Genomic DNA, 15194 nt, shown 5'->3' with positions numbered 1-15194 from the left:
GCAGCACAGAGACACGAAATCAAGCAAATACTCTAATAACCACACAAATGAAAAATATAGCCACACAAATACCCGAATAGTTGTTGTTTATTGTTCATATTTTAGAATTTTAGTATTTTAGAACCTACAACGTGAATCTTCCAATCGAATTTCCTCTAACCACTACATGTCAGACTAGTCACTTTTCCCTTCTGTTTATTCTCTTACTCCCTCTCAGACTTATAAGTCAGAGTCAGTTACCTTGGAGCACCTGCCTCTGTATTTGTCACATCCTTGAAGTAAAGATTCCACCTTGCCTCTGATCTGTGGCAAATTGTTAAGTAGTGGATCCTCGGCCAATGATTCCCTACAGCCCAACTGCACTCAGGCCAGACGTCTCCCAGGAGCATTCGATATGCTGGAACATTGCCTACCTGCAAATGCATCTGTCTGCTCACCTGCTAGTTGCCTGTTCTGCTTAACCTGCATGAATAGGCTGTCATGATCATGCATCAAAGTCATTACAATTTCATCCATCAAAATATCAGTAGTATCCCCTCCTGTCTTAATGAGCTCTGATACAATTGCTGTCTTGGGACAATGAGATCAGTTTCTTTAGCTTGTTCACAGCATAGTTGTTAATTCCACCTGTATTATCAAAATAAACAGAGGTATTCCATCCATGCTTCAGCTTTGGTACACTGGCTGTTGTTTCCTGTAACTGAGAATTCATGTGAGGATTCTGCAACATTGCCTGATCACTGCCTGATGGGACTGAGCCCAACGGTTGTGGTCACAGGTGACACATCAAGCTTGGTGGTGCTGGTTCCTCAGCAGATGATTAACACTCATTGTATTTACAATACCACTCACTAGATTTATAGTGGAATGGGGGGTGTTGGTCGAATAGCAGTAATGCCACTGGACTAGTAACCTAGATCCCAAGCTAATGTCCTGAGGACATGGCGTTGAATCCCTCCAATAGCAGATGGTGATATTTGAGCTCATTTAAAATCTGGAATGAAAAGCTAGTCTACCATGTGACTGCTGACAATTGTTGCATAACCCATCTGGCTCACTAATGACCTTTAGGGAAGGAAATTTGTCATCCTTACCTGGTCTGGCCTACATGTGACTCAAGACCCACAACAATTTGGTTGACTCTTAACTGCCCTCTGGGCTATATGGAATGGCCAATGAAAACTGGTCAAGCCAGTGATGCCCATATCCTATCATCATCAGACCCCTTTTTCTCCACATCCTAGTCTGTTTCAAATTCTCTGGGAGTCATGAGACAAGCCATACCTGTTGCCTAGAAACTGCTCAAATCAGCCTTTAGATATTATCCTACAAGGTCTGTGGTTAGCCTCTTCATCCACTTGTGTTACCTTGGAAACCACTTTAATGATCTTCAGTTACCCATCAGCCCTTTCAGTACTCTCCACATTTCTGGCACATAGATTGCATTCAGCCTTCCTCTCCCTTTTATTTTCAATGCCCTGACATTGCAAGGACTCTACTATATTCCTAACAGTTCCTTCCCGCATTTCGTCCCCTGCCTTTCAATACTCAGATCCCCCCATTAGTTGCTGCCCTCTCCTCCAACCCCTGGCCTCCTGCACCTGCTTATGTTTCTCCGTCAGAATTTGAATTCACCTCTGCACACACAGTAACGAACTTGCCTTTTCCTTTGATTTCTTGTGTTGTCTACTGCTCATCCACTCTACAATCCTCGACTGCAGACTGTCAGAGTACATCATTTCTAGCAACCACGGCTCAGAAAAGTTTACCTTGCCATACACGTACAAGGATATTCTATTTTCCTTTGGGGGTTTCTTGCCCATTGACACAGTCCAGCATTTTAATCTTAACCTCAAAGTCCTGTATTGTTCACCAGATTATGTCAGTCATTCCTGTTCCCCCTTACAATGGTTCTTAGACTGTAGGATTTTATAAAACACAAAAATCACACTGACATGGGTATTGGCTCAACCACAAACTTGTTTATTAATATATACCTACTTTTGCCCTGATACAAAGCCTCTAAGTTTGGTCCTATGATACAATATATTGATTGATTTGCCTGATTTAAATCCATCCAAAATTTATCATAGGCTCCCACCCAAAACACAGAAAGTTATCTGAGAAAAACCTTTATTGAAAAACCACAGGAGGAAGCTTTTGTTTCTGCCCAAACCCCCAAAATTTGGTAGTTGACTTTAGGTTACCAGAACCTCTCAGACCCATTATCCCCTAGATTTGGCCGATAATTTATAACCATCCATGTACTGGTCCTTCCATTGAGAACTGTAGGTCTTGACTCTCCTTCATGACTGCAGACCCATCCAGACCAAAATCACTACAATTTGAATAGAACACCTACAGGATAATCCATCCAAATAAACCTCTCACCATTCACAAATCAGAAATTTTTCTCATCATTCAACGCTTAGTTGGAAAATGAGACATTTTTCTCAGTGCTTCTTAGTCTTCTTGTTACAGACAGTGAATGTTCTCAGTACTTCATATTTCATGAAACACTGTAGTTTTATCTTAAAGTTTAATATGTGCCACTGGCATTATGTACTGCGTGTTGTTCAACCTTTGGCAACATAGTTGAGGTAAGTACAATTGTGTGCTTGTACATCAGGATCTTTCATAGCTTCTATCATTTTAGCATATATTCCAGATCCTGTGGGTACAATTAATTGACCTTCTTGAGGCAACATTTTATAAGAATGTGTCTACAGCCAACCTTATTCAATCTCACATCTTGCAGCATTTTTCCATCCATGAACAAGAGATTTGGGATACTATGTCACTCAATCACTTGCTGTTAGATTTCTTTTCCCGCCTCTCCAATTATGCTGGCATCAACCACTTGCACAACATAGCCTTTGGAAAAATCCCTTCCTTTCGGAGCCTCATGTCACCTTTAGAAGTGTGTCAAAAAAAATGTTGTTTTCAAACGCACCCATATACAGTGGCCTTTTAAAGATGGTACAGCACCAAGGATGTTAATCCATTCTGGGATTCCCAGATATGGTAAGTTTTTCTAGGCACAACGAGTGGTACAATGGTGCTAGAATTGGGCCAGAAGAGCACCATAAGGATGAGGTAGGTAATTAAAGAGATCTGCTTAGTAAAATATAGCAAGAAAACTTTTTAAGCCTTATGGAACTTGACAAAAATGAAACAGCCTAAAAAATGTAAGATTCAGCCCTAAGAAATAGTTGTGTGGGCAATATCCCCCTCCAATTATCTTTCATTCTCACTTGAATGACGCATCCCACTCACCCATTAAGATCAAAAGTTCTATTAAATGGAAATAATAGTTGCAAGATAGATTCTCACCACTTTATGACTTCCTGTAGCTCTGTTTTTGTACATTGTAGGAAATACTTTTACTAATTCTTTTCGCTCATTTTTTCTTTTTCTTACAGCCGGAACCTCTTTATCAACTAATCACTTCAGATACATTTCAGAGTGCCAGCAGGATCAAAGCCAACATGAGGCGAGCCCTAGAAGAGTATCTGATGGAATCCAGTTCCTGTCGATGTGCTCCATGTCAAAATAATGGTGTTGCTGTTCTTAAAGGTATAATACAATCACTGACTGGTAGATAATAAAAGACATAATTCTTACACAATATAATTTTTGTTCTTTCCTTTCAATATAAAGAAATAATTACAAAATCCTTTCTTACAGTAACAAGCAGTGAACTTTTTCAGATTTAATCACTGGGAGGGGATAATATCACTTCTGATGAAAAGCAATAATAAAAGAATAATATCATATTCTCAGAAATCCCTGCTCCTTCCTTGATTGTTAGTCATCATTAACTATATTGAAAGGTTTTCCTTCAAATCAAAATGCAAATGTCACCATATTTCCTTAAATGTAGAAATTATAATGTGAGCCATTGCTTTTCAATGACTGAATAAGTAAATTTGTTAGATTCTACATGAGATAATAGAATTCTGCTGGATTTCTATTGGTGTTTTTTGGATTATATTCAACAATTTCTTCCATTTTCCAAAAGAACAGCAAATTAGGAGGCATAACGATAATAAACACAATTGGATGCAATCTTGTTGCCTTATTCCTTGCAATCATCTGGGTGATACAGCTTGATGCCAGTTAATTACAGCGAAAGACTGCAAAATGAAAAAGTATTGTCAAACATCAGTAATGACATAATTTTATCATTGCAGGCACCCAGTGTTCATGCATATGTCCTGCTGGTGCTCATGGAACTGCCTGTGAAATTACATCCAGAGAGAGTAAGCATCATTAACTGTGTTAATGAGAGAAATAATAATTGTATTTTTAGCACTGGCAGATAACGTCTTACGATAGTAGACCAATAACCAAAGCAGCATAGTGTTGTAGCAGTAGCATGATGCAGTTTGCAGACATAGATTGTATTCATTTTCCTTTGTTTAATTTATCCCAGTTTCAGTTTCAGTTACATTACAATAAATAGAATCTCCTGAGCTCATGGCTGGGAGGAAGGAGTTGGAAGGTCTTGAAAATTAGGTTGGTTGTTGTCAGGACTTGTACCCTAAGCCTTCCCATTTTCACGCAAAGAAGGTGCCAGGCAGAAAAAAGCCTGCCCTGCCTGGAGGTGGGAAGGTGTTGCATTTTAAGTCCTCCTACCTCCTTCCTTAACTGGTCAATTACTGAAACTTAAGTTCCTCTTCCTACATCAGATGTAAATTCCCCCAACACCCAGTAAACCTGTTGATGTGATTGTGGCATTGGCCACAGCCATGGTCTCCCCTGTGGCCCTGCCAATGTGCTAGAGCTGTCGCCATCAACTGCCTGGCAGTTCTAGGCAGGCAGGACATAATATTCCAGGATCCTCAGTGGGAAGGAAGGGTCCTCTTAAATCCCCGGCAGGCAGAAGATCCAACAAGTCTTCCTTCTAAGTGTGAGCAAAAGTGTCTTCATACGTTCTCAGGAAGTATGCCAGATACCCCACAGGCATACTCAGAAGATTCAATCCAGTGGGAAAATTGGGAATCAGCCACTTCTCATAAGTAAAGAAAATAAGTTGGGTAGTCACCTTGTTATTCTATTATGTGCCAAGGTTGTCTTTTGTGAGAACTTGCTGTCATGCTGTAAAGAAGGCAAAATGGCAAAACCATATTTTTACAGAACTACTTTGTTCTTTTCAGCCTAAAATTGCACTCTCTCATTGATGAATTTCTATACATTTTAATATTTGATATCAAAAATCATGTTAGAAAAGATATTAAATCTCATGCCACTGTATATTTTTTCTCATTTTAGATTTTTCAGTTGATGGGAAATGGAGCTGTTGGTCACCTTGGTCTGAATGCAGAAATAGGCAAAGAATAAGGACTCGACAGTGCAGTAATCCACCACCAGAAAATGGTGGCCATACATGCAGAGGTGATAATCAGGACACATTGTTATGCTAATGATGAAACAATGTTTTACTTTTACCTTCTTCACAACTTCAGATTTTGGCTTCATAAGTATTTGAATGAAATATAAAAACTTGTTTCAGAAGAAGATGTGATTGCATGTTTAAATGTAATTAAGAAACATGGTTAAACAATGATTAGTACAAAGAAGTTGAGGTAGCAAACATTACAGTTAAATAAAGTCAATTTATCTTTAAAACTAAACAGCTTTTCTTCTGTTTTTCTCTATAAATGAAGATGTTTGTATGCATAAATTTATCAAGCTATGAATTTAATATAAAGTGACCATACCAGGATCTCTAGGTGTATTTTATGTTCAATAGGTGGATTCAACTGAATAACCAACAAACGTTTCACACATATATGCAGGAGAAATGACTAATAGTACTAAAAGAAAGTAATAAAAAGATAATTAAATTCCTTTCTATACATTCTGCATGCAGATAATGTGCTTCATTATGTAAAGGTGTTAAAGAAGTCATCACATCTGAAAACATATGCATGAAAATATGTCTAATTATTACCTTTGAGGACTAAACAATTTTGAATCATTATGTAAACTATCTTGTAATATCTTCAAAGTTCAGTTGTAAAGTCCAAACTAAACATGTCCCAGATTAATCCTCACATATCTTGTTAATTTGCTGATCTTGCCTAAGGTGGCAGTTGTAATGTTACAACTTGAGTAAGGAAGGCAATACTCAGGAACACCTGCACGTCCTGATCTCCATCAAATGCCATGTGTTTTAGAATGGTCAAGTTTACATGCACCAGTCTGTCACTTACTAGCCTTATCATCGACAATGTTTGTTTGAACAAGCTAATGGAAGGCAGTGTCTGTAGAATCATGCCCAGCATGAGCAATACCTCTGTGGACATGTGGCATTTAATGTATAGAAAAACTAGTAACCTATAAATGGCTGAAGTTAATTTGGCAATTCAGGGTATCATGGAAACAATGCTAGCTAAAAATAAGTCTAAGAAAGCACTATCTAAAAGCATTCTAATCATAGTCCTAATCGTATTTGACGACACTGTTACTACAGTCCTTTGTGTAGCAACCATTGGGGTTAGTAAGTTCAGTTGGCTTGACAGCTGGTGCAGAAGGCAGAGTGACACCAACAGTGTGGGTTCAGTTCCTGCACTGGCTGAGGTTACAATGAAGGATTCTCCTTCTCAAACTCTCCCCTTGCCTGAGGTATGGTTACCATCAGTCATCTCTCTCTAATGAGAGAACGGCCGAATGGTCCAGCACAATGATAAAACCTTTACTTGTTGGCAACTCTGCTTAATTAATTACCCAATATTTTAAACAATTATAACTGTTTCAATTATTAACTCCAGAAGTGCATTGTACACAGTTAAAAAAAAGCTGGATGCTAAGTTGTGTAGCCCCCAAAACTGTAATAAGGATCATCAAATGAGATTAACCCATGCTAATCACTGCTGGGGTGAATCTTTAACCAGAGATTAAGTTTAAAAACAATAGCTCTCCTATTCCAGATGGAGATAAGAAAGAATTTCTTTTTTTCAAAGGATCATTAGTCTCTAGGCTTCTGTACCCCAGAGAATATTGAGGCTTGATCATTGAATACATTGAAAGCTGAGTTAGATGGATCTTTGATCTATGGAAGAGTCAAAGGTTATGTGGCATAGAAGAAAGTAGAGTCACTGCCACAAGATCAGCCAGAATCTTATTAAATGGCTGAAGAGGTGAAACTCACAGTGATTTAAGGACTCTGGAACATTAGCCCTCGTATGGCTAAAAGAAGGAATTTCTGCATTGGGCCTTGTTGTTGGAAGTCACTTCAAGGGTCTTAGAAGACTAAGGAAAATGAATATTAATTGCTATGACTCAACAAAATGAGGAATAACTGAACTGTTGGAAGCTGGAAATAACTTTGTACTAATGATCAGTAACCTTTAATTTTTAAGTGTAAGCAAACTAGGAGGTGCAGGTATTTAAAAAAATGAATAAAGCCACAAGATTACACTGTTGTTAACAGTAAACAATAAGCTTTACTATACAACGTTAAAACAGTAACACAGTCTACAACACATAGGAGATAGCAAGAACTGCAGATGTTGGAGTCAGAGTCAATAGTGTGGAGCTGGAGGAACACAGCAGGTCAAGCAGGTTCTCTGATGCTGCCTGACCTACAATACACAGGAAAAGCTTACATTCTAACATCCAGTGAAAAACTCATAACACACATCAAATAGTAAATGAGATCAAGTCAGATATTACAAATTTGTTGGCAATTCAAACCCCCACCACCACCACTCGCCTAGCATCAAACAATGCTGCCTTTAATTTGCTAGGTTGAAGAAGTAATAGGTTTGAAAGGTACTGTCCAAAAGTTATTGGTGACTATTGCCATACATCTTCTAGATGGCACACATTCTTGCAACTGTGCACCAATGGTGGAGAAAACGAATATTTAAAATGGTGGGTAGGGTGCCAAACAAGTGGGCTACTTTGGCCTGAGAATGTCTTTTTGACTTGATAGAGGTGTACAAAATGATCAGAGGTATAGATAGAGTGGACAGCCAGAGACGTTTTCCTAGGGTGGAGGTAGCTATTATGAGGGGGCATAGTTTTAAAGTGAGTGGACATAGGTATAGGGGAGACGTCAGAGGTAGGTTCTTTATTCAGAGGGTGGTCGGGGCATGGAATGCATTGCCAGAGAGGGTAGTGGAGTCAGCCTCATTAGGGGCATTTAAGCGGCTATTAGATAGGCATATGGATGATAATACAAGGGTTGGAGGTTAGATAGACCTTAGGAATAGGGTAAAAGTTCGGCACAACATCATGGGCCGAAGGGCTTGTGCTGTGCTGTGCTGTGCTGTACTGTTCTATGTTCTATGTCGAGATTCTTAAGTGTTGTTGGAGGCATACTCATCCTGTCAAGTGCAGAGTATTCCATCACACTCTGGAATTGTGTCTTGCAGATTGTGGACAGGCTTTGGGCTTGTTGTTAGTGATACGCTGAGTCACCAAATTGCATTAAAACTTCACAAAGGATTACAATCCTTCACTTTTGGTCATCTAGACTTGAAATTCCTTCATGGACTGCCTCAAAAATTGCTAGTGATCACTTTTCCTTCCCAGGGTTATGCTCTGCTGAATTCTGGATATTATACTCCAGCACGTACTCGCAAGGGGACCTGAATCAACACAGCTGTGCATTTAGCAGTGCTGGAAATGTCACATGTATCTCTACTATATTACATGTAGCCTTTGAACCTATGGAAGCCAAAAAAAAGAGAATTAGAAAACCTGAGGGATTGAACACCTTCCATTCACCACTACCCAAGAAATAGCCATAGCATCATTTAGGATAGCTGATTTGGGAAGAAATCATGCATTTATTAAACAGTATTTGAGCCTGAAATCAGCAGGTTTCAGATTAGTGTTACTGGAGGAGGGCATGTTTGTGTTGTTGGGAATACATAGTCGTTAAAACAATGGGCTGGAAATGGGAAGAGATGGAAGGATTTGTAGGATTTCTGGATGAAACAGGCTGTACCATGTGACTTCTTAAAACTGAAAAGGTTAAAGCTGTGATTGTTGACCTACTGTTACAAAAAGTTAGATAACTTTGTGGAAAAAAGACATGTCAAGTGCTAAAGAGAGATAAGAGATGGACTTTGTGGCTTTATTTGCTGTGATTTGAAGGAGATGGGGTCAATGGACTGAAGGCTGCCTAGAACATTTTTCTGGAGTTTCTGTTTATCTAGTATGGATCTGTCAGCAGAATAAAATTCCTCAGAAAGCTTTCAGTGAAAGATTTCACTCTCTCCCTCTCTTTCTCCTAAAAAAAGAATCTCAAAGCATAATCAGCTGAAAAGATTTCTCTCTTCTGTCCAACATATTTCTGAGAACTTGAGAAAGTTGCAAATATCAGAATCTCTGACAAACTCAAATTCTGAAAGCTAAGTTGTTATTTCAATTCAAAGACTTTAATATAACTGACCTTCTATCTGAACTGAAGTTTTGTCTGAAGATTTTCCACCATTCTACAGTGATCAGCATTTCAATCTTGTCAAAATATCACGAACCATGAAAAATCATTGCAATTTATGACAAATTGCTGTAAAAGCGCCACAGGCCTGGCAGTATCTGTGGAGAGAAATCAGAGTTAATGTTTTGGGCCCAGTGACCCTTCCTCAGAACTAGTTAACTCTGATTTCTCTGCTCAGAAACTGCCAGACCTGCTGAGCTTTGCCAGCAATTTCTGTTTTTATTTCTGATTTCCAGCATCCGCGGTTCTTTCAGTTTTTATTCCAATTTATAATTTGAGGTTAGACCTGGGGCCCAAAGGTTTTTGTTTTTCTCGTTTGCCTTTTTCTTTAAAAAAGACCCATATCATCTGTGCTGAACTTATTGTCTTGTTTGTCATATGTCTATGTTTGTCTGGGATTAAGTTGATACAGTTTAATTCTGGAATTTGACTTAGTTGCTAACCACTTCATTTTATTACACATTCCTGGATGTGGTGTTACTGATGCCTAGAAGGATACCACATTGGTGCTGGCCTGAAGTTACCAGACCAGGTGGGGATGGCATATTTCCTTCCCTAAAGGCCTAGCAAAGTGGATGTTTTTCCCATCAATTGATAATGGTTTCATGGTCATCATAAGACTTCTAATTCCAGATCTTTATTCAATTCAAATTCCACCATCTGCCATGGCAGAATTTGAGCCCAGATTCCCAATACATTACCTGGGTCTCTGGATTAATAATCCAGTGAGAATACCTCTAGGTCATCACCTCCCCTTAAACCACTTGATTCAAGAATTTTGTTTCTGTTAAAGGAACCTGGTGAAAGTTTCTTTTATTGGGGGTACTAGTGAAAAAGAGAAACAATTTTTCCATTTTATTCCTTGAATCAAAGGATTTACACTGCCACTATGGCTCAAACAGTAACAGGGCTCAGTGAGCAGCATGTTTCTTCTGTCAGAGTTATAAGAGGATCGTTGAACCTAGAATCTAACTGAACCACAGTAAGGTTAAGAGATGTTGCTTTCCATTGGAAGGCAGTAAGGCAGCTTGGGTCTAGATATTATGTGTCATTGCCAAGTGTGCAGAATGTGAAATAAGGTGGGTTCCTAGTCCATTACTTTCCCACCCACCCCAGTCTCATCCTCACTGGTTAAGTATTTGCATCCGTAAATAACAATTAAAGGCCAATTCACCCAAATATTACCCTGGCCATGTATAATATGGTTGGCATGAGCAGGCAGGCAGTTTGTCTATTTTTAAAACGGAGTGATGGAAAGCAGTACCAGCTTTGGAGGGCTGCTCTTTGTACATCAATCCAACAGAAAATAGCAGCCATCTTCATTTCTACCTGCAGAATGTCTGCAGTTCAATTGAGCCTCCTATCCACAGTTCTGGCAACATCCATTACAGAGCTCTGGAGCTGCCTAGACTATTGAAGTTGCTGAAACTCCTTGTAGCCATAATGAACTCCAGGTGGGATAAACTAGTGCAGAGTAGAACTTCTGCCCCTCTGGGGCCAGTGTCAAAGTTGGGAGCGCTGTCTAGTCAGGCAACTGGCTGACATAGTCAACCACCAGCAGCACCATCCCGGCATATGTCCCTCTAAATCTCATAGCATCAAGTCAAATTAAGGAAGCCTCTTGCCGATTGCTATGTCTACCCCATCCTCAGCTAATGAAACAGTACTCCTCCATATTGAAAACCACTTGGAGGAAGCACTGAGGTTTTCAAGGGCACAAGTACTCTGGATGGGAGATTTCAATTTCCATCTCCAACAGTGGCTTAGCAGTTCCACTACTGACCGTACTGGCTGAGTTCTAAGAGACATTGACGTTAGACTGGGTCTGCATCAGGTGGTGATGGAATCAACAAAAGGGGAAATGCACGCTTGGCTTCCTCCTCACCAATCTGCTGGCTGTAGATGCATCTGTCCATGACAGTTTTGGCAGAAGGGACCATAATATAATATTTGCCAAGATGAGTCCCATTTTCATATTAAGGATACCATCCATTGTGTTATGGGCTACCAACACTGAGCTAAATGGGACAGATTTCAAACTGATCTAGTGACTCAAGATTAGACATCCATGAGGAAAAAACAGAAATTGCTGGAAAAGCTCAGCAGGTCTGGCAGCATCTGTGAAGAAAAAGTCAAAGTCAACATTTTGGGTCCGGTGACCTTCCTCAGAACTCTCGGTTATACTTATTGAACATTAGTCATCAAAGTTTCAGGATGTCTCTGCAGGAGTTCCTCAGGATAGTGCCCTAGGCCCTATTATCTTCAGATGCTTCCTTCATCAATGACCTTCCCTTCATCAGAATGTCAGAAATGGGGAACGTTCATTCACTCTTGCACAATGTTCAGCGCCATTTGCAAGTCCTTAGATACGAAGCTGTTCATGTTCGTGAAGCAATAAGATTTTGACCATCTCTGACAAAAGAGAATCTAACCATTGCTACTTGACATTCAATATCCCGAAGGCTGTAATTAAGCAGAAACTGAAATGAACCAGCTATTTAAAAACTATAGTTAAAAGAGCACATAAGAGGCTAAGAACCTTGCAGCAAGTAATTAATCTCTTGCCTCCCCAAAGACATGAGTGCAACTCCACAACATTTAAGAAATTTCACATTAACCAAAACAAAGTAGCCCACTTGATTAGCGTTACATCCATTAACTTTCACTCCCACCACAGTACCAGCAATATGTACCATCTACAAGATTCTCTTCAGAAATTCACCAAGACAGCACCTTCCCAATCCATAACCACCACCAGCTAGAAGGACAAGGAACAACAGATATATGTGAACAGCACCATCTGCAATTTTCCCTCTAAAAAGACTCCAAACTCCCTCCCTCATGGCATTGTGAGTCTACCTACACAAAATAGACACCATGCTACTCAATGCCTGGTTGCCAGGTAAGTAATTTTGTAAGATATTGGAAACAGGCAGATCCAAAGAGTCTGACCAATGTTGGTGAGGGCAAGATTTGTGACAGAATCAATCAGACAATGCGTTCCGGTGAGGTTGATCCTGACATTATTGTTAGTTTCCTAACAAGAGTACATGAACACCAACTGGCTACAAAAAGACACGACCAATACTCACTCATCTCAATCCACATGGACAAGGAGAACCACGATTTCGACTGGGACAACACCAATATCCTGGGACAGGCTAGGCAGAGACAAGCACGAGAATTCCTGGAAGCATGGCACTCCACGAAGCACGCTATTTAATAAACACATTGAACTAGACCCCATATACATTCCACTACGGAGGAAAGCGGAAGTGAGGCAATCCGTCGCAACAGACACCAGAGTTTAAAAACCAGGCGGGAAAACACACCGATGCTTCATCAGAGGCTGCACTGAGGATGTTACCAAGCATGGTAACGAAACGTCAGCGGAACAACAAACCAGCTCGGCAAGCCAACCAACCTCAATTGTCTCATTAACATTCAGCGACCTCTCATATCAAATTTGCCAAATGAGCTTGATACTGAGGACACTCAAAATGGGAATTAAAGGAGTTACGTGGTAGATTCAGTTTGCTGCTTGCTCTGAACGACCTCCACATTGCTTACAACCAAGCTGCAACTCAGGGAATAATCCACAGGCACTAGCCATGCATATTCTTTATCCACAGACATTAGCATCCAGCATCTGCCAACCGATCGCAACCATCATATACCTCATCAAAACAGTGACAAGCCACTCACAAAGCACAGACTTGCCTTTACAGGGTGCACTGGGGACCAGCGTAGAAAGGTTGTTACGAGGACACTATACACTCTTAGACAGGCATCTAGCTCATAAATTGGACTAGGCTGCATCACAAGGCTAATCACTTGCACCTTTAGTTTCGCTCACATGGTGCCTACCTGCCTGCCGTGCCTGTTATCCTGTTAGCACTTCAGCCAGAACCAAATACTCTCAGTACTGCTGTCTTTAAGTGCTCATTTGCTCAGACAGGCTGCTTGTCATTCTTGTCATTAGGGATCTGATGGTGGGGAGAACACCTTGCTGGGAGATCAACATATCACCATATCACAATGCAGCAAACCTCATCAATAGGAGCGAGTTCCATTCGATTAAGGTAATGGTCTTCTACGATCACTATTATCAATTCCTGGAATTTATGCCCACTACACTTGCAGTTGCCATAACTCCTGCATCCTTGAGCACTCAAACCTCGTGCTTTTGAGGATCCATGTTTCTTACAAAACTAGTTATTGGAAGGAAAAGACTATCCTGTGTCACCCTGGCTCATGACAATATTGCACAACCCACTGAATGATGCAGTGTGCATTTTTAATGTTGCCCATGCCTAAACCATGGCCATGATGGAGAAGGCGATAGGGCTGTTGAAGGTACACTTCCACATTTGGATCCACCTGAAGGGGCCCTCCAGTATAGTACAGGCAGAGGGCAGTGCATGATCCTGACATGCTGTGCTCTGCACAAATGGAGCAGACAATGAGGCCATGTCCTGTTGCTGAGGATCGGGGGAACAAAAGCAGTCTCCTGAGGACAAGGACACTGGGGAGGAGAAAGATATTGTTGTCCATGATAGAGATCAGATGCATTAGACACAACAAGCTAGACAGAACCTCAACGGCGCCTTTGTTCAGCAGACAAACATGAACTGTAAAATATTCTTTGGCCATGATGCCAAAATACGGTTTGCATTGTCAGGGTGAACTTCAGACTTGATTGGAATTTGTTTGTGTTCCCTTTTGCTTTCTACAAATAAAAACTCATGTTTGTATTTGTCTGGTTTCAAGTATACACTGGGTAACAGGATAGCACTGATTTAGAAGGAATTCAGACAGGATTTGAACAGATAAAGTATGTAGTGTGTAGGTTAAACAGGAACTAAGTTAAGAGAATGGAATTGCTGCATGTCTGAGAGAGTGTCAGCCATGTTGGTTACCTGCTCTGGGAAATGTGTCTTCATGGCTGCTATGCTATGCCACGGCAAGAGAGGGGCTTTGCCAGATTGTTATTGCTTGTCTGGGTGCACTACAACCTTTCAAAGATCACACGGGCACAAGGGGTGCCAGACTTTTGGCAAATGCCAGCTGAGTGGTGAATGGAAGAGTTTTAAGATTGGACAAGAACTGAATGTGAGAGACGCCATAGGAACAGGTAAGCAATTAATATGGCAAGTTTGGTAAGATATGGCAAGAGAACTTGTTAAATCTCGAGTCAAGGAACCTTCCAAAAAACTGCAATTAGCCTAAAGAAATATATGATTTAGCCCACAATCTATTTTGTATCTCTTTATTTGTAATAGGAATCATAACTGCTTTGATATCCTGTACAGAATTTAATGCTGCTAAATGTATTGATTTGATTTTCATATTTTGTTACTACCATTCTGTTCCTGCTGTAAAGAAAACAATGGATCAGATATCAAGATCAACATGTATTCATCGCAATGAGGTCTATTGCATTGCTGACTCCCATAATTCATTGCAGTATGTTGACCAATCAACTGGTAATGATGGTCCTGGAAGTGTGAACAAGCTTCCTGGCCAAACATTAATGCACACAAATCAGTTTTAATCTTTCTTCAATAAAGGATAATTCTTGTCACATCAGTTCAAATGTTTCACCTCAATGAATACATCCCAACATTCATTACATTTAAGATATCAACAAAGAACACAGAGTAGTATTTCAAAATGTTGCCTATACCTCATATCCATTTATACTCAATGAAAATAATGATCACCCAAAAGCAAATAA

At 40.1% G+C, this 15194-nt stretch overlaps 1 protein-coding gene across 1 annotated transcript in view; it reads left to right on the top strand.

Moving 5' to 3' along the window:
• The window catches only part of dab1a (DAB adaptor protein 1a), a 342801-nt gene extending 337165 nt beyond the window's left edge, over positions 1 to 5636 (top strand). The window contains 3 exon segments of the mRNA XM_048602085.1: positions 3423 to 3576; positions 4194 to 4262; positions 5275 to 5636. Coding sequence (XP_048458042.1) covers positions 3423 to 3576; positions 4194 to 4262; positions 5275 to 5426 — 375 coding nt within the window. The 3' untranslated portion in view covers positions 5427 to 5636.
• Positions 5637 to 15194: the final 9558 nt, after the last annotated feature.

This window comes from Rhincodon typus, chromosome 10 (genome assembly GCF_021869965.1).
Source record: "Rhincodon typus isolate 14 chromosome 10, sRhiTyp1.1, whole genome shotgun sequence".
Taxonomy (NCBI): Eukaryota; Metazoa; Chordata; class Chondrichthyes; order Orectolobiformes; family Rhincodontidae; genus Rhincodon; species Rhincodon typus.
This window is presented reverse-complemented; position numbering and strand designations above follow the sequence as displayed.